The sequence below is a fragment of the Pieris brassicae genome, chromosome Z (assembly GCF_905147105.1).
Source record: "Pieris brassicae chromosome Z, ilPieBrab1.1, whole genome shotgun sequence".
Taxonomy (NCBI): Eukaryota; Metazoa; Arthropoda; class Insecta; order Lepidoptera; family Pieridae; genus Pieris; species Pieris brassicae.
Window position 1 is genome coordinate 10435523 of NC_059680.1, and position 20673 is coordinate 10456195.

The following is a 20673-nucleotide window of genomic DNA, read 5'->3' on the forward strand; positions in this document are numbered from 1 at the left end:
TTCTTTTAATTTAGTCCTACAACCCTCACACACAGGAGGTACGCTTCAAAGTCCACGATCCGAAAGCATATTCAAAAGGTGTGACTCACGAAAACACGATTAATGGTGCAAGAGCCGCCCCACCGCCAGCGCCAGCAGCTCCACCCTCAGAAGAAGAAATACCACCGCATCTACTACAAGCATCGAAGGTTAGTTGACGTTCTAATACTCAATTGTTAAGCGAATGCTCATTTGGTGATGCAATGCGAAAGTGCGCCACGCGAATGTACGTATAATACAATAATTTGTAATAGTCTAAAAATGTTAAGTTGGAAAATATTTACAGAGTATCAACAAGCTGCTTGGCACGACTCCTTCGGACATCGACAAGTACTCGCGCATAGTTTTTCCCGTTTGCTTTGTCTGCTTCAACCTAATGTACTGGATTATATACCTTCACGTTTCGGATGTCGTAGCTGACGATCTGGTACTTCTCGGGGAAGAACATTAAATAACACGGCTTGATAATGGTACTCGACGTTTTTTTGGCCAAACCATGTAATATTTAAATCTTTATATTATAGTTATAATACTACGTAGCACGTTATTGAAATACAAGTATCACAATGTATCTTTGTTTATTATGTAAGTGGCACGAATCAACAGAATCTAACAAAACATTTCTGAATGGTCATTCTATACAAATTACGTAGACTTGTTAGTGTATAGTATGATAGTTTATATATGTTGTTACAAATTGTATGTCTAATTTAATACAAGGTTTAAATTAGACATACAATTTGTAACAATAGTGAAGTAAAACTTATTCCTTAAATAACTAATCTATCAAATCAAATAATTGTTATAATGATATTTTATAGAGTTTCGGTTACTCTAAATATTCCTTGTTTTTCGTGTAACAAAAAATATAACCACGAAGTAAGTTAGTGCCTCCTACGTGATACCTGATTTAGTATCAAATATGCTCCCTGAAGAGATGAAAACAAAAGTTATGTAGAAAATTACAAAAAAAAAGAAAAAAAAACATGATAGTTAAAAGATGATAACTCGGAGTTAAATGACCACGGGTAAATTATTTAAGCTAAGTGTGTAAATACCTATATATATATATAGCAGTAAACATTTAAGATAATTAATATGATTCTAGAGATATATGTAAAAATCATTTATAGAAAACTAATTTATTTCAATTTTAAATATTATACACTGATGACACAATATTAAAATTCTAGTGCACAGTACACTTGCATCCACTTGTTTAGAATAAATATTATTATAATTCGGTCTCTGACGCGGGAATATGGCAAAAGTGTATAACCATTATACATGAAAGAGAAAAATCTAAATTTTATCTATTATCGCAATTGTCGCAAAAATACTAGCCTACTTCAAATTACTGTTTTATTTATCTTTCACTTTTGCTCGCTTTTCATATGATAAGTAGCATTTTTTCACACCTTTTATGCATAAGGTTCAATAGCTTTGACTAAAACTGTACTGATGACCAAGTATTACACACTTACGTGATTCTACAAGTCATGGCATCCTTAAAAGAACGCTGGAGCAGAATTTTTGTCTTATATTAACTTTGGTTCAGGATCTGTTTGTATATATTTTTGCATAATGAGCAAATTATCCTAGAAAATATAACATCGACCAAATGTCTTCATCGCGAAGAACCGTTTAAGATAAAATCGCATAAATATATTTTTAAGCTCAAATTTTCTATACTTCCCGCATCAGAGTTACCATGTTCCAATAATGATATATTATGTAATTTCTGTGACTGTTCCTTTTAACAATAGTTTTCGTAATAATTTATTATGTTTTCATAATAATTAATTCATGCTAAGTATCGCGCTGGTACTTTCACACTCCTAGGTAGTTTTTTTTTAAATCCTTAACGTTTGGATCTCAGTAATTTGGCATTTAATTTATAGAAAAATATGATTTATCATTTAATTTATAGAAAAATATGATTTATCATTTAATTTATTTGCAGTCATAGAGATAAAACCATTTAGTTCATTTGTGAGTTGTAGGTGTAATGATACGATAAAATAATTTTGTACCTTCAAATCTCTATTTATTTATATGTGTACTATGTTCGTGAATGTTTCAATGTTCTACATATAAGAGTGACTGTGAGTAATAAGTATGCCTGAATAACATGTTTGTACAAGAAATACTGCTGTGAAATTTTAATTTATAATTAATGATTTTTAAGAGATTTTTACGAGTGTTGAAACATAGTCTTTTCCTTGTTGGCTTTGGGCCCGAATCAAGAGTGTTATTTTGATACATAGTTTAATAGAATTTAGGAATGTGTAATGCAACCTATATAAGATCAGTTACAAACTGAAATCTGTGTCTAGTAAATGTACCACTATTGAACGCCTATACCTAACGTATTAGTTGTAGTTGTATTTAATTTTTCCTTTCAAACGCGAGATATGACCCCGTTACATGTGGGTTTGAAGTTTCATGGCTTTATTCAAATATTTGTAACAAGTATCAAGTACGAATACTCTAATGTACCCAACACAATAGTTAGTACTAAGACTTCGTTACCTATATATTATTTGATTTAGTTTGATAAAAGAATACAGTTCTATTTTTAAGTTATTATTAAGTTGTTAATTTAGAGTGTAGCGGTTTATAAATCTATTGTTATATTCCGTTAATAATATTTAATTTATAGGCCGATAAACGTGTCCCAGCAACTACCGCTAATAACTTTGATATTGAACGCTATTGTAGGTTACATTTGCTAATAATGAAGTTGACTAATTTGCCCTTCAACATATATCTCCTAAATCACTCACACAATATTCAGTAACAGCTTTCTCGCTTAACGGCGCTCTTTTTTAATATTTATATTAAAAACTTAAAAAAAGAGCGATGATTATTATACAATTTGGTCCTTAGACAAACATCTATAATGACTACTCAATCGTTTTATTTATTTAGCATAATAAGTGTTTGGTTTTAAATATGCATTTTTGATAACCTATTTAATTTTAACATCACAATTAGGCTAAGTCTTGCCAATACAGTTTGAATAGCGAAAACTTATTTATTTACATGTGTTAAATGTTAGTAAAGCTGTATTTAAAAAAAATAACAATTAATTATTGTACTTAGCAACCTTCATAATTCACCGATAAAAGATATTTTCAAAGTTAAATTTATCGTCTGAATTATACTCAAAAATTACAGGCCGAAAAACGTATATTACGTCTAAACGTGCTCAATAAATAAGTTAAATAGTATGTATAAGATTAGTAGATAAGTTTCAAAAAAAGAGTATCATTTGTTACATCTGAATATTTTAAAATTTTGCGTTAATACTGTGCATGTGACACGTTGTTTAAGTTACCTTGGCATTTCTTTGAGAGTTAATCCGAAGGTTGTAATAGAACAAAACCAAGGAATAATAGCAAGTGTTGGCATTTATGTAAAATATTAAATAACGTTTATAGCAGAGAAATATAGTGATGTTGATTTACTGTTGCGATGTACTTAATAATTTGATGAAAATGAGTTAACTTCAGATTAAAAGGAGTAATGTAAATTATGCACTTAGATAGTAAGGAAGTAGAGTAGACTAGCATAAGGGTAACGGACGAATTGTGTGTTAAAAATATGTTATGTGTACTAAATTAGGAAATATATCATTTATCGACAAATGTTTAGTCTTTACTATATCCGTTATTGAAAGACATTAGTTTATATTGAATGCTAAAATTACACAAGTCGTCCGGATACCTTCAGCGTGAAACCAAATTCTAAATCACATTTAAATAAAGGTTAGCATAAAAATATATATATTGACATATGAAATCGATTAGAAAATTATGTATTTAGTATCAATTGTTCAAAACTTATATGATATCAAGTTATTAGGTCTGCTCATTTGGTAAAAGCACTCATTATATACATTTTGTAAGACTATATTATAGCAAGTGAATATAATGTTCAAATAAAATAATAGCCGAAGATTAGAAATTTCATTAGGATTTTAAATGGAATTAATAATTTTAGAATTTCAAAATTTATATAGTTGAATTATCACAGCAACATCAATGCATCGGTGTAGTCTGCCGTTCGTGTAATCGATTTGTTCAGGGGGGGCTAAAGAAAAGAGTGAAAGAACCCTAAGATCTTACCTAGTTATTTTTTACATGAGAAACACAATTACACCGATAATCATTATGAATTAAAGTTAGCCCCTCAAATTATTGTCATAAGCCTGCAAAAAGCACATGAAAGCACGATGCAATAAAGGTTGTAGATTATGCATATAATATATTTTTATTATTGTACAATCACATTTATATTATGGAAATTCGTAATACACATCTCGTAATTAGATGATAATTTGAAGATAAAATTTGAATTTCGTACAGAAATATGGTTATGATAACTGTGCCAAATTCAGGCTGTAAATTTAAAAATATTATCAAAATAACATTTGAAATTTTATTATCACGCACACACAAATAAAAAACAATGTCTTTAATTATTATGATGAACACAACTATTTACTTCTTAATTCTTTTAACATCAAACAAATATTATTTTAGTACTAAGTATCGTGTTGACGACTAAAATCTTTTGTTCGTGATTTGTGACTCTATAGACTTTGGATTTCGTTAACAAAATTAATTTACGTATTGCTATATAAGCTTAGTAAAGTATAGTGAAAATTTTATATAATTAAATCAATCTTTTGTTATTTATACAATCAGTACACTTGGATTGAATTATGAAAGGTTACACGACCAATGAATGCTACAAAATGCTTTTCCTACACACACTTGCCTTTACAAAAATAATGTCTACCTGGTTTAAAGAGCATATAACATTACGAAAAATTTCTGGAGGCTGAGAATATAAAACAAAAGACGAAGCCCTGCATTCTATTGTGATTGGACAAACGTACGATTGGAGCTTTCATTGTGTATGCGTGTTGACCAACTCCAATCAAAAGGCCATAATTCCTGTTTCGATTTATATTCTTACCCACTGAATAAGTAGTTGCAATCAATCATCAAATAACATTCTAAGACAAGGCCTGTAGATGAGGCTAACACCGTCCGCCTTCGATAAATTGATCTATCGTTTATTACTCGTAAAGTACCACATAGCTTTAACTAGAAGTATTGGATGATATATCCGCGTTTTCTTTATCAGTATTAAAATTAATGACACGTTTCGTGGTGCAAGAAGCTGGTCAATTTCGATAGTAAACTTGTATTATGTTTCTAAAGCCTTTATTGACTTTAAAATGTGTGACTATGTAACGTTTTTGATGTTTTTAAAATGGTATATGTTATTACTAAAAATTGTGCTGTTTGCAGAGCTGTTTCCTGTTAAGAAGAATCTCTTGTAATATTCTAAATTCTAGCTAATTGACTGACTACTATTGTTTTTAATCGGTGCAATCCAATTAAAGAGGAATAATAAATATGATTAAATCTAAGAACTGTTGGAATGTTAATTAATAATCGCACGTTTAAATAAACAGTATTGCAGAACTAAATGAAAGCAAATATTTCAGTAAATTTGAAGCGTAAATTCAGTTCATATTGCCATATTCAAAGGCTTTATACATGTAATTTTCTGAATTGACAGAAAATTGTCCTTTATATTCAGTTTATTTAATTAACGCCACCATTTAACGCATTAGTTAGTTCAATATTATTAAACAGTTTACGCTTTATATTAAAGTCCAGTTTTGATATTATTTCTGATAAACATTTTATATACAAGGAGAGATTTATATCTTGTTATTTATGAGGTTTTAACAACGCGTTTTCAAATGTATTTCTTCGCTATTACAAGGTCGTGGTAATAGTTGGGTTTTATGGCTTAACTAAGAAGTACATCATACCAAAAAAATGAAATCTTTCCTTTGAATTGAACATTTAAATAATACTAATAAACGTGATTAATATTTTCAAAATAATTTAATATTAGAACAGTTCTTAGAATTATGTAAATATGAGGTGTTTTATAAATTATAATTTTTTCGTAATCTATACTCACAACATAGTTAAGTTTAGCAGTATTCCACCAAATAATGTTAGCAATCTTGAAATCATAATAATTAAACTAAAATTAATTAGCATTTTCTGTCGAATGGTATTTCGGAAAGACAGTGATTTAAATAAACAGTGTACATTTTAGTTTTAAAGGATTGTGTTTAGTTCCCTTAACATTTATTTCCTTTAACTATATTCGACCAAATATTTTGTTCGCGGTTTATCTTTATTTTAACTGTAAATAGTATTTAATGTAATAAGTCTCGTGTTGTAGGTTTCGACTGATATAGTTTAACTTTAAGATGTTATAGTAAATTTGTGTCGCAGGATAAATTTCTTATATAGAAATATGTTTCGGTCTTGATGTTATCAGATTTAACACGCTTACGCGTTTGTGGTACGGATTTATTTTGTGGTGGAATTCGTGATCATTAATAATAAATAAAATGTAATAAAAATGTTTTCAAGATTGCTAAGTAAATAATTAGGTAATTCTTATAAGTTTTGACTTAACATCAGATTGTTTATTTATAGATTTGATGTTAAAGTACCTGTCTGCCATCGTACATATGTGATCGATAACTTCTAAACGTTTTAATAATTGTTTCCCAGATTTGTATTATGTTATAGTGTTGGTGTGAATAAAGATGTTGCTCAAAATAAATAACTTTAATGTGTGTAGTTACAATGTACGAAATTTAGTTCTGTGATCCAATAAAATTATATAAATAATTATTATTTTATTTACGTTATCGTAGCACTTATAATCCGCGATGGTTAAATAAAATCCGAGGCTTTTCTCAGGTTAGGAAATTAACGCATAGCTCACACTTCTACTAGTATATAATAGCTAGTCTGGCCATAAAGACTGTTACATAATTTTTTTTCTTTTTTTTCAACTTTTCTTATTTTGCGCCGTTCACATATTTTTTCGTGTTCATTGTCAAATTACAATGTTAGAGAAAATAGGATTTCAGTGATCGCCTTGCCCAAAGTGGGTATAGAGATGTCGGTCATATTCCAGGCACTTCAAAAGCCGTATGTTCGTACTATCAATAGATAAAACAAGACTTAGTTTGTCGAAGACCAGAAAAGATTGAGGCTGGTGCTGTTAGAACTACAAAGACTGTTAAAACCAGAATTCGTCGAAACCCCATAAGTAAGCAAAAATCTTATCGTGAGAAATTAAGATTCCCACTAGGACTGTGTCGCGTAATATAGAACAAGACCTGAAGCTCGGTACTCACGTCGATTTACTTACAGGACATGCCCTATCATATAATCAATATTTACTATTAAAGAGAGTGGATAGATCAAAACGCCTTCAGTCGCGTCATACGCAGGTGAAAAGAACAGAAATATGCTATTTACCAATAAGTAAAATGATAAAGTCTACGCTCCCAAGTGGTCGGAAAGGTACAACTTCATCCTCATCACCCAAGATATCAAGATACAGTCTTGGATTACGTTGACGAACCTCTCAGCAATACACTTTTTAAAAATATACCTTGGACTTTCCAGTAGGACTCCGATGCTGACCTGGTCACGACGCACAAACTTTTATGTTTACTCAAGACTGGCTTGAAATCAACATTGCGGACTTTATGAGAGCTGAAGACTGGTCCTCACCTAGCCCAGACCTTTAAACTATGGTCTTCAATGGTATGGACTTCAAATTATGGTCAGTTTTAGAGAATATGCCCTGCTCTAAATGACAAAGCGACATTGCGTCTCTTAAACAAATTTTGGAGCAGTGGCGAAATATCCCATGGAAACAGTGCGTAAATCCATAGATTTGTGGCCAAACAGATTAAAGGCCTGTATAAAAGGCAAAAAATATTTTTTTAGTTTTTACTGAGAATTTAATAAACATGTAGGTATAAATTTTAATAATATTACATCACTTCATTAAGTAAAAAGCATTTTCATTTGCAAAAGAAGTTATGGCTAGGTATAAACGAGTCCTGTTACACTATTTATAACTCAAGAAAGGTTGAACCGATTGGTGGGAAGGTAGCTAAGAACTAGGAAACCAGTTATTATCCAACTATATTTACATAGGACGTGACATAAGTCAAAACATCCGTCTAGCCATTAATTTGTTAAAAATGGTATAACAAAACGTAACTGACAGCTAAATATAATGTTATCTATGGTTAAGTATGATTAAAAATTTGACAATAAGAAGTTTTAAAGTTGATCGGCTGTTCGAGTTTCTAGTAGCGTATCGTCCCAATATTTTCATTAACAATGCTCGAGGCATTCAAATCTTTCCCGACAAAGCCTAAATGTGTGGACCAATTTTCAAGAGTGTTTTAGTGGATTCGAGATTAATTAATATTATTTAGAGTAAGATTTTCTTTTATTGTTTTTATAAGTTTGATATTTTGTATTTAAGATGTGTGAACAGAACAACGTCTGTGGGGTCCGCTAGTAGTATATAATGTTAAGAATTTTTACTATCTATCTATAGAATTACTATACTATCTTAAACTGGGCGTGTATTGTGAAGTTCCGATTCTCTGAATGAGATTTCGTTTTTAATCTTAAGTTTGGACATAAAACATTGACTTACTAATTATTATTTTACCGGGAGTCATATACTTTTCTTGTAATTACCCCTATTATAGCTTTTTATATTCAACGTTATTGCAAGTCTTGGTAGGTAGAGCAATATTCATTCCTATCATCGTGACAACGGTGAGTACTAGCTTGCCGTGCTGCGCACAGTCTACGTGTAACACGTAAAATGGCTTCTGTGAAAATAGTCACGAACAACAAATGTTGAAGGCCTAATGCCAAAATTCGAAATATTTGATATATATTTTTTTGTAGTTGAATGAAAAAGTAAATTGTTTTATTAATTATTACCACTTATATATTCAGATAGATTATAAAATGTATAATGTAAGGGATAGATAATAAATAAATATATGTATACGAGTAATGGCCATTTTTACTTAGACCTTTCTTGTCGCATTAGAGACTGACATGCGAAATCATTACGGGAGTTAATGATACAGCTTTGTCGTACTTCATGTTGTTCATGAACAATTAAAGTTTACTAAGCAATTTCCTTCCGTAGTCTGAGGCGGTCATTAGAAGCTAGCCTATTAAAGTTTTATAAATGAAACCGAAAGCTTAATGATTGTTTTCGCAGTTGTTAATTAATCCAGCACCAATTTTCATTAGTTGAGCAGATTTTCAAGTATATTATCATGATATAAAAAGTCGTAAGTTATTAATTACATCCTTGCTTGTATATGGGGTGCTTATATACAACCAAAGAATAATAATAATTATTAATAATTAAATAATTTGGATAATTTAATTCAGTCGGAACCGTTTAGATAACTTTTACGAAACTTATTAATATAATGTTATAGTTTGTGTGGTGGTCTCTATTGGTTATAAGAAAAAGCTTATATTCAAAGTGAAAATGTTGTTATAGTTCACGTAAACATCGGTAGGTGGCGCTGAAACACGTAACAAACACCCCTGAGAAGAGTGTCAAACCTTAAATATTCTGTACTTCATATAACAATACAACACATATCCAGTATTAAATCAATTAAAATATCTTAAAACTACATAATACTGTAAATACTAAATGTCTGGAGCTGTCACGCGACGTATAACTCGCATTTCCAGTCAAACAATTGTTTGACTGTTTTTTTACACCGATCAACTATTTGCAATATAATCATCCACAAAAATGTTATTGGCTATAAAAATACACAAAGTAAATACAAAAGTGTTAGCTGTAAAATGTCGAAGATGTCCCTGTGGAAGGTGAAAGGAAAAATAATTAAAAATAAAAGATAGTATTCAGTCCCATTTAATTTATTTAACGTCTAAATCAAACTTGCTATACAATTACTGGAAAAATAAATATATTCTATCAATAATTTCTTCCAATGAAATTAGATTCTTCCATGTACATTTAATGCACAGTGTCGTTAAGAGCTGTAATAAACAAATATTAATGGAATATTGTAATCTTAAAAGATTCGTGTACATTTTTGGTAAATAAAGACGAATTTTAATTGTATTTTAATTAACCGTAACGTGTGACTAGTGAAATTGTAATAACGCTATACAACGCAGAAGGTACAGTTGTATTTACAATACTGATTCAAAAATGTTGAACAGTAAATATCAATAACATTTATTTTGTTAAGCCACTACCTAATAAAGACAATTATGTAAACAATAATCGGTCTCATTATACTGTCAATATATATAATATATATATAAGTAGATTGGTTAAGGTTTAAGGGACGTCTGGATCAGTGTGCCTTGAAGTTTGAGTCCTGCCAAAAATTGCGATTCTGACCTGAGTCTGGCCTATGGCGGCGTTTCAAAAATCAATTTAAATAAATGTAAATTAAAATTTATAGGTTCGCTTTAAGTTTGAAGTATTCTAGCGCTTTTATGCGTCAAAGACACAAAATAATTTCAATCAGGTACACTGCTTCACTAAAGCGCCACGATAGTCACCAACTAAGGGATTGTACCTGTATAATTAGACTGATTTATTGTTTTTCAAGACTGATCAAAGCTAATCGTAAAATATGTATTTACGCAACACACGTTTCATACTCGGTACACAGTTTGCAATTTCACACCACAAGCAAGGTAGGAATATACTTCAACAGTCAAAACAATACATTGACCATCAAAAGATACGCGCCATTATTTTGTCTCCTATATAGGAAGTATCGAAAATATAACTTTCTTTGTCAAACTTTTTTTAGAACGAACTTTAGTTTATTTTTAAAATTTCGAGTCATGATGTAAACTACAACATACAGGTGTTTTTAAGCGTTAGTAAATAAACTAAACTCAATAGTATTTTTTTTCTTAATGAAGGTTGCATAAAAACCTGTGTGATATACAGTCCGTGTATTGTTAACGCACCGTCTTCAGACCCTTACGAAAAAGGCTCTAAAGGCATATTATACGTTTATTTCTTAAAAACATTTATTTTCTTTAAAATTTTATAAAATCATTGAATTTCAGTGTCTTTTTAGATGCACTGAAATAGTTTTTTTGTTGTCTTGTACTAAAAGTGTGTTTTGCTCTTACGCAAACTCTGGCTAGTGTGCCGAGATAATCACTCAGTTAGGTGCTTCCAAATGGTGTTAAAATTCCTCCCCGTAATTGCATTATGTAGGTAGTGGCTAAGTTTTTAAACAGCATTCTAGCGTTAGCTAAGCTGATAATATACACATTACAACATATTATCAAAAGTCTCTTAAAGCTATTGACATTCACTGTAAATATACAAAAGTTATTGTTATTGCTTTCTATTTTAAACGTTAGGTATATTAAACAAATCTTATTTTACAAGATCAAGTTTAACAGTGTCGTAGTATAGATTTGTGTCAGCATATTTCTAAGTGTCTAAAAAAATATTATCTATCAATCTATAGAATTTTATTATTACTGTAATGTTGTTTATTTTAGAAGAGTTGAGTAAAAAGGCTGCCTTAAACCGATTCATTTATAAAATGAAGTGGAAATAGTTTAGTTATAAATGTAATGATACGCCAAATTTATTCAAATCATATTGTTACATAATATCGAGTTATAATGCAGCAGGCAGCCGTAAATAAATTAAACTCGTGCATAATTTTATATTATGCAACATATCACAGTATTTGAGAATTGTTATATTTAAGCGACCTAATTTTTTTATATCCCAAATAAAACATATTAATAACGAACGTACTTAATAACGTAATTGTGATAAGCAAGGCGCTCAGCAAGGCTCACGTTGTATTGGATATTATATTTTATTGTTTTTTATGTATTATTATAACTATATACAATATTTTCAAGGCGACATAGCATCGGCAACCATATTTGAAAAATTCTATTAATTTGACACACGAGGACTTTGACGACTTCGTTAAATATTGTGTCCTTTAAGTTTGGAACATTATTATAAGTGGATTATAAAAGTCTCGCTTATCCTAGATTCTTATAGCGAAAGAGTCCCAAGATGAGTCTTTAAGTAGGACAGGAAGAGTTTTTGTTGCGTAATTTATTATATATAGGATATTTACCAACGGTGATATTAAAACCTAGATAAGTAATTTTTATGAATAACTGTATTTGTCGAAAGATTTATTGGATTAAAATTTTCTGACCGGGCTTTTTTTCGTATTTATGCTTTTTATAATAATTATTAAAGCTGTCTGAATTGTCAGGCACGATATAAAAGTCGATTAAGATGACATAACCATCTAAATTCCCTACGTTTTTAAAAATAATACTGATTTATACGCTAGTCATTCAGTGAATGTTAAAAATAAAATAGGAATAGAATTATAAACGAAATACCAAAAGTCGAATTATTTTACAATAAAAATACAGATTTGGTTTAGGCCCAAGGTTAATATAATTTTTAAAGTTCAGCTTAATACCACGTGAAGTCCACAAGCAATCTCTGTATGGCCGTAGCAAGGTACCAATCACGTCACGCTCAAATAACGACTACATGTTCGTCGTAATTATCAAAATTCCAGTGAATCAATAAGAGTCGTTTACATTACAAAGCCATTAAGAAATAATGAAACAAGTTCAAACGGATTAAGAAAAAGGTATTTCGCGAAGGAGTCCTTTTGATTAAAAGGATTCCTTAAGTAATGAATTCTGCATTCATATTTGTAGATGTGTTGCACAATAAACAACATATGCGTTGGACATTATTTGATAGAATCCAGAGTATTACTACAATTAGAATAATACAAAATACCTACGTGATTTGGCACAAATTTTTATTCTGTATGGAAGATTCTATTGTGTTGTTCAAAATGTTGAAAATAGTACTTGGATTTTCTCATTTATTCATTTACAATATGGCGGCAAATGAATAATGGCCTTTAAAATCTGTAATGGAAATAGAAATACCAATCACAATAGTGAGTTTATCTACGATTTGAGACATAAGACTATTAGAATTGGGTATAACGACTGCTGTTTTAAATATTTATAAATTATCGTGTCAATTTCATTGTTATGTTGTTGGTGTATTTTGGATAATTTGATTGAGAGTATGAAGATTTTTTATATTGTATTAACAAAAATTAATAAAACTTAATGATAAAGTCATATTATTGTTTCCCAGAGATGGGAGAAAGCAAATAGGCCGTCAAATAAAGAGATGGGAAGCAATCTACCGGAAGGATGGAGAAAACCAGCCCGTGAAAGAGACGAGTGAAAACAACCAGGAGGAGGAGGTCTATGTCATTAGAAAACCTCATCAACTGGCTGCTGAAAACTATGTAGAAGCAAAAAATATATTTAAAATGTGTGTTTTCGCTTACGTTAAAATTATGTAAATGTATTTGGTAAGTGAATAAAGGCTTTATTATTATTATTATTATTAGAAAAACATTTTGTGGTGAAGTGAATCTATTCAAAAATTTAATAAATTGCGATTTTATAATTGTGTATCTGTGCTACGGCCATCTTGTTAATAAATTTTGTTAAACGGTCGTTTAAAGCTTCAAAGCTTTCTTCCTCATTCAATGTAAATATCCTCAATAGGATATGCTGTTTCTATGAACTTCTGGTAAAATCTCTGGAATGCTCTCCTGAAATTAGACAACTAATTATTTATTGATATACTTTGAGTCCTGTAGAACAAGCAAGCTATGTATACTTAAGCTTTATATTATCCCCCATGTTCATGAAAAAATAGTTAAACTTCACTCTTAACTAAAGTACTTTTACGTATTTGTCTTATGTCAAATTGTGTTCAGAGACAGATTTTTGGGTTATGGTCGAAAGCGAGAATGCTTTAAAGCGTGGGCAGATTCGATGCCGAAAATTATATTCTGGTATCGTGCTGTCCACAAAGCACTAGTATCCCTTGGACATTTTTAAGTTAATCGGGCCAGATGGCATCCCCCCAATTATGCTACATAATTGTGTTGAGTTGATCTGGCTCCGGTCCTAACGCGCTTTTTCCGGTACTTCTACCAACTCGGCGCTGTCATACATACAGCAATACATCCAAATGGTACTTCAGTACGCTCCCTAAAAAGGTGATCGCTCTGATCCATCCAACTATCGCCCAACAGCTACAACCTAGGCTAGGGTAAATAGAGGGCTACCAGCTCATTAGTGGTTATTAGCCATGGTCGCTCAGCTGACCTCCTTGTATCCCTTACACATAGGTTGGCATAGGCAATTGAGTCCAAAAGGGAAACGCAAGCTGTTAGTTTGGATTTAGCGAAAGCCTTCGATTGGGTGTGGCATAAATCGCCGAAGCTCTAAATTATGCGAGTGGATCTCCAGCCTCTAGCCAAACGGAGCATCAATGTCGTCATCGACCGACCATATTCCAACCTTAAACCTGTAAACGCCCGTAAAGTCTCACAAGACTGTATCCTATTCCTAAACCTGTTTCTTCTGCATATGAATGATATGTTGCAACTTAGCAACATTAATTGCTAAGTGGATGGCAGCATAGGAATACTCTTTACACTGGCAGGGCAGGTATTTCTCGGAAAATTGTCGATGAGTACCGGAACAAACTTGTGTCTGAAGTCGAAACTCTGATATCTGGAGTCTGGGACTGGGGTAGACTAAATCTAGTCGAATTTAACCCTATTGGGGTTAAGACACAAATTTGCGCGTTTTCCGCTAAAAACACCCTTTGTCCCTACTCCCCTCTTCGAAAACACTCTCTTTAAAGCCTCAGCTAGCATCGGGATACTGGATGTTGACATATCGAATGACGTTCAGATTCGCGGTCATTTGGAAGGAAACCTTGTTGTGCTCAGCAAGGTGAGACGGTACTTCACTCCGGGCTACCACTTGCAACTCTATAAAGCGCAGTATCGGCCCCACATGGAATACTGTTCTCACCTCTGGGTGGGAGCTCCCCAGTACCAGCTCCTTCCGCTTGACCGTATTCAACGAAGAGCGATTCGATTCGTTGACGACCAGTCACTTTGCGAGCGGCTTGATCCCTTGGCGTCGCCTAGAGATGTGAGATATCTCTGCATCTTCTACCGCTTTTACCATGGAGAGTGTTCAGAGGAGTTGTTCGGGCTAATACTAATAATATAATAAGCTGAGTTTCATCATCGGACCTCGACGTCAAGGCCGAATACTATAAACCATCCGTATCACCTCGACGTCCGTCGTTCCACAACTGAGCGTTTCTTAAGGCAGTTTTTGCCACGCATCACCATTATGTGAAACCAGCTACCCACTGAAGTATTTCCAAACCGATTTTATTAAGGGTCCTTGATGAACAGAGCGTAACAATTCTTTAAAGGCCGGCAACGCGCTCGCGAGAATGTCTACCTGGCATTGAGAGTGTCCATGGACGGCGGTATCATTTAACATCAGATGAGTCACCTGCCTGTTTTCCTCCTGTTCTATATTTTAAAAAAGATGAGTACTTTAGTTAAAACGTTTCGTTTAGAATAACTGAGATAGAAATGTCAAGTATGACCTGGTATTCAATAAACTGAGAAAAAGCGACAAGGAGAAGTAGCTATTTCTGCCAAGAAAATTGTTATATCATTTCTTAAGAAGTATTTTATGCTTTGTAAAACATAAACAATACAAGAATAATTAAATCAAGTCAATGAAACAATTTGAAAATATAAAAACTAAGATATAAGGTATATACAAAATGCAAACCATGTCTTACTAAAAAAATCTTTGAAATTAGAATCTAGTCTAGCCCCCTAAAACCTTTACAATTCCTATTCAATCTATAAGCAATATCAACAATTTAATTTAAAAAATTACCCCACAGCTTCAGCCACAGGTCTGGTAGACTCTTGTCCACGAAACACGTGACATGCGAATCTTTGGAGTGTGGGATGTTTCGTGATGAAGCCTAGATAGCGATGGTCACGTGGGTGGAACGCACAGAACGATACATTCTTCAGCGAGTAAAAGTAGTCGATGCAAGGCGTATTTCGACTCCGCTGTAAAAAAAAAGATCTTAGTTAGGTTTGGACATGTAAGGCACGCGCTATGTTGACTCTATATAATCCAGTTCGTAATTGTTTACAGTTTATAATAAGAAACATATATTATTAAATCTATCACTAATTGTTATGTTGATATCGTAAAGGTTTTTGGTATTATTTATTTTAAAATGTGTATCTTGCACTAACATGCTTGCTTTAAAATGTACAATAAATGTATTTATATAAAATAATTAAAAATTGGAATCTCCATCTTATCCAAGTCCTAAGTACGTATAGTAGATTACAAATTAAGGCAAAAACCTTATTATGTTCTAATTGTTCCACTTACCACTGTGAAACATAAAATATATAATAATGACGGACAATAAAGAACACAATATTTACGTACTGGTACTAGGTGATCCATAAAAGTTGGAACATATATTAACTAAGGACATAAAAGCGATGTAAATTTAGAACTTACATCTGGTTTGGATCTGTCGACCATGCGAAGGCCTTGATCCGAAACTTCTAAAATACAAGGCTGAGAGCCAACATCTCCATTAGAGTCACCGACAATTTTTTTAACTGCCTGACAAACAACACCAGTTCCTTTATGAGCAAGTGTTTCTACGGAGCCCATATAGCTGCAATAGAATATATGTGATACTACATTGCGCAACAAAATGTACTTCACTCAAGAAATTGTATAAATAAATGGATTTTAGCGTACCCCAGTAAATATCTCTCTCTCTTCGCTTTAGCATTTGCTGGATCAAAATCACTGTAGTCCATATCAACCGCGTATGCCGAAGGAAAGATACCTTGCTGACCTGTCCTTAAATTAACTCCTAAAAAATCAAAAATAAAGTTGAAGAGCCTAAACAGAAGAAAAGATAAAAGGAATAAAATTGGCAAAAGTAAAATATAGCCAGATGAAATTAGGATAGAAAATCATAATACTCTCAGCCCATGTCACAATTTGGGTTTGAATAAAAGAATTAAATCAAAAATAGAAAGTGAAATTGAAATTTAATAATTTTTAACGGCTGCCGCGATCCTATTCTTAATTCATAATATCGATATTATATCAAAACATAAAGTCTTATCTATATACTTACCTTCGCACCATAAGTCGTCTGCCTCCTTCTGGACATAAATCGGATCGCCTATTTCCACTTCTATCTCATCGTGATGTCGCGGGTTGAACTTGTGGAGTCCTCTGTGTGTGGCTTCGAGCATTTCTAGGTGGCTATGTGGCACTGTACTTACGTTGCCGGCGAAGTTAATACCGCTGATGCTGCAACTTGATGATGGTGACACTGTAAAATCAATTAATACACGAAATGAATAAGGATATTCAAGTATGGTTCTCGAATAGTTATTGAATGTTTTCCCCTTTTCACCTTTATATTAAAAAATGAACGAACTCGTTTGTTAGATCTGTAACGAGGCATATATTTTAAAGATAAATTTTTTTAATAAAAATAACTGAATTTAATACGAAGCAAACATGTATACATAAGATATTTTGAACTATTATAAAATGTATATTGTAAGATGACAAAAGTAATGTCTTTGGAAATTCTTATCGTAAAAATAGGAAAACCTTAATATTGGAGAAGCAACAACTAAGGGACTCAAAACATTCGCATATATAACAACCAAATTGAAATATGGCAGAAGACCAGTTAAACATTGTATTTCTGTTAAACCTATGACTTAATAAACCACATATCTTAAAAGTATCCACAAACGAAGTTAAAATGAATTTATTAGTGGATAAAGAACGCATTAAATACGTCGAATGTAAGGTACATTTATAACGGAGAAGATATTGATATCTGAGAACTTTCTCCTCTGAGTAAGTACGCAATTAGATATCGATAAAGAAAATGGTTTAGAACATTTAGATGCGAATGTATTTCATCGAAAGCACTAACGGATAAAAATAATTTCTGTCAGAAGTCGCAATCAAGGAAAGTATTGATTATTCTAAAAATAACTCTTAACAGATTTCCCAGGATTTCTTTTTATACCTATTTATTTGTGAAAGATGTTCTTTATACCGTAGTATTTATAGATAATTTAAGGCTTAATGAACACGATCCGCATAGTTGCTATATTGTGGTCAATATAATTTTGAGCAGTATTGGTTTAGGAGCTTTTGTGCTTGTGACTCCCAGCCCTCGTCGTAGTTTCGATCCCCGGACTTATTTCTATTATCGGTGTCAAACGGTGATGAAAACATCGTGTGGAAACTTTCCTTAGACCCTAAAATTCCACGCTGTTCGTCAGGCACCGGAGCCTGATCAGCGACTTGTCTTTAAGATTGACATATAATCATGAAACAAATGTAGAAATCTGAGACCCAGACCTAAGAAAGTTGTAGCACCACTGATTTTAGCCTTTACCCATCCCGAGCCTGAAAATACTGTGTATGTGAAGTTATTATTGTTTTGTCGGGAATCACCTTCTACATTTAGCAGTGTTTTTACAATGGTCTCAGAATAAGATAATATTTCTTTCATGCAAAACATTCCTACCGTTCTGTTGTAACGGCGTTGGAGATAGGCTCTTAGGTCCAGTATCGATCGGCGAATGTGCAGTGCTGTGTCCACTATCTACATCGCCGAGGCTTTGCAGCCTCTCTGAGTCGGGACTGGAGTCTTCGTCCAAGAGGTAACCACATTTTAGAACTAAAAGGGGTCGCCCCTGCCCCCCGGGTCGTACAAGGAGACCAGTTAATGCTCCTAACTCATCAGCAAGTGATGCCGGTTGGGCTGTACCAACCACGGAAGCTGAAAGACATATAAAATACAGATTTGCAATACATTATAACTTTGCATCAACATAGCCATGCAGAGGTTAAAAAAACATGAAAAATATGTGACTACCTACTGCAAAAAAATATTTACACCTGTTTAGAATGTGGTTGTTGCCGTGATTTGAGTAAACTTGGTCGTTACCAACTGTGTCTATAACTCGTCAGTTACAATCAGTTTATATATATAATGAAATGACATTTCATTAATTTGAATTTGACGCGCTTCGCGGTTTTATAAATTGTCTGTGGATGGTTGGAGGCGGCGCATAGAAGTGACGCGCGATGGAATGGCGGATGACGTTGACATTATTTTGTACATTTTATTGTTATACAAAATCTCGTTTAAAGATAAATGAAAGTCTATAATTTAGGAGGCCATATTAACTTTAAATGTCGTTTCATTGTATTTTCCGGATAGATTTAAGATTAATTATCATAGTTAAACAATAATTATTGTTGTCATAATTATAAATAGATAAATAAAACAAAATCTTTGTATTTTCAGAGAAGCAATTTATGTTTTATTTTGAAAATCCTCGACAGTATATCTTATATATATTTGAAAACTTTTGTTACCTACGATACATCGTAGGTCTCATTCTTCTATTGCATTATGTAATTTTTAATTCCTAACTAAACATGGAATTAAGTAATGTACTACTTAATACTTTTGTCTAATATACAAAATCAACCTTTGTTCTCATTCTTCATAATTTCTGTTATTTAAATAAAAAAATAAGTGAAGTTTAAACCCCTTTATCATGCGAACAGAGTAAAGCAGTTACAAGGAAATTACAGCCACCAATTACTGGCTGGTGTCAAGAATAAGTTTTATTTAAATTATTAATATAAGAGTAACCGATACAATATTTGTACATGTTATATTATGGAAATTTGCTCATAGTATTCGCAAAGCTCAAAGAGGAATTTAGAATCATATCATAGACGCTAGAATAACAAGTGCCAGAGCGCATGTGCCGAGATTTCGCTTAAAATCAAATATCGAATTTAACTTACTTTTTCTATTTTTGGGTATCTCTGGGAGTTTTCTTCTTCTCCTTTCTCCACTTGTAAATTGGTGACGGGGACTGCGTTGTGCGTCTGTTTTATCAGATTGTGTGACTGGCGAGCCGTCTGCTTTTATCGCTTCGGTGTCGGCCACACACATTTTATCCTCTTCTGGCGACTCCTCACTTTTAGAAGACGGCGAATCATCTTCCAGCCCAACATTTGGTACTAAGCTGCAGATGGGAATTGTAATGAAGTTTCGGTGGGTGTTTGGTTAAATAATTATATATAAAAGCAAACTTACGAATAGAACGGCGTTGGGGCCTTTATATGTTGCGGTAATTTATCAAATACCCGGCGAAATTCTTCAAATTCGCTGTCGGCCATGTCGGTACACCTGATTGTTCAAGACAGAGGGTGGCGCATGCGCGATACGCATTGAAGGGCTCATATCGACCTTTGCGTTTAGCAAGGGGTGTCGGGACATAATACACTCTGCGCATGGCTGCGCACGCATAACTGCGCGCGCATATGTCATGTTATTAATAAAAATAAATGAATCAGCGGGAATTCCAAATATTTAAAACTTACTTAATTTGTAACAAAAGAACATTATACTATACTGTTTATGGGTTTTAGCAAAAATAACAATTTGTGACAATCATTTACTTGGACAGAAATATAAGTGGTTTCTATAAGTAGACATTTTACTAAATAATAAAAAATTACGCACTAATTTATGGAACGGTAAAAATTATGTACGTATATCACTTTCGTGGGCTTCCCACAACACGGATTATTTAAGTCATCGATTCAGACCGTTAAGTTACTTACCTTAAGACAA

At 32.5% G+C, this 20673-nt stretch overlaps 2 protein-coding genes across 2 annotated transcripts in view; one reads left to right on the forward strand and one right to left on the reverse strand.

Moving 5' to 3' along the window:
• LOC123718780 (gamma-aminobutyric acid receptor subunit beta-like) overlaps positions 1-1912 on the forward strand; it is a 32102-nt gene extending 30190 nt beyond the window's left edge. Inside the window, exons 9-10 of the mRNA XM_045675568.1 lie at positions 15-188; positions 326-1912. Coding sequence (XP_045531524.1) covers positions 15-188; positions 326-490 — 339 coding nt within the window. The 3' untranslated portion in view covers positions 491-1912. The remainder of the gene's footprint in view (positions 1-14; positions 189-325) is intronic.
• A 7999-nt stretch (positions 1913-9911) lies between these two features.
• On the reverse strand, positions 9912-20255 carry LOC123718997 (JNK-interacting protein 1). Its single transcript, XM_045676034.1, is given in 8 exon segments — positions 9912-13651; positions 15828-16009; positions 16479-16641; positions 16728-16845; positions 17116-17316; positions 18541-18795; positions 19839-20062; positions 20134-20255. Coding segments are annotated over 8 exon segments (1338 nt in total). The 3' UTR covers positions 9912-13578.
• Positions 20256-20673: the final 418 nt, after the last annotated feature.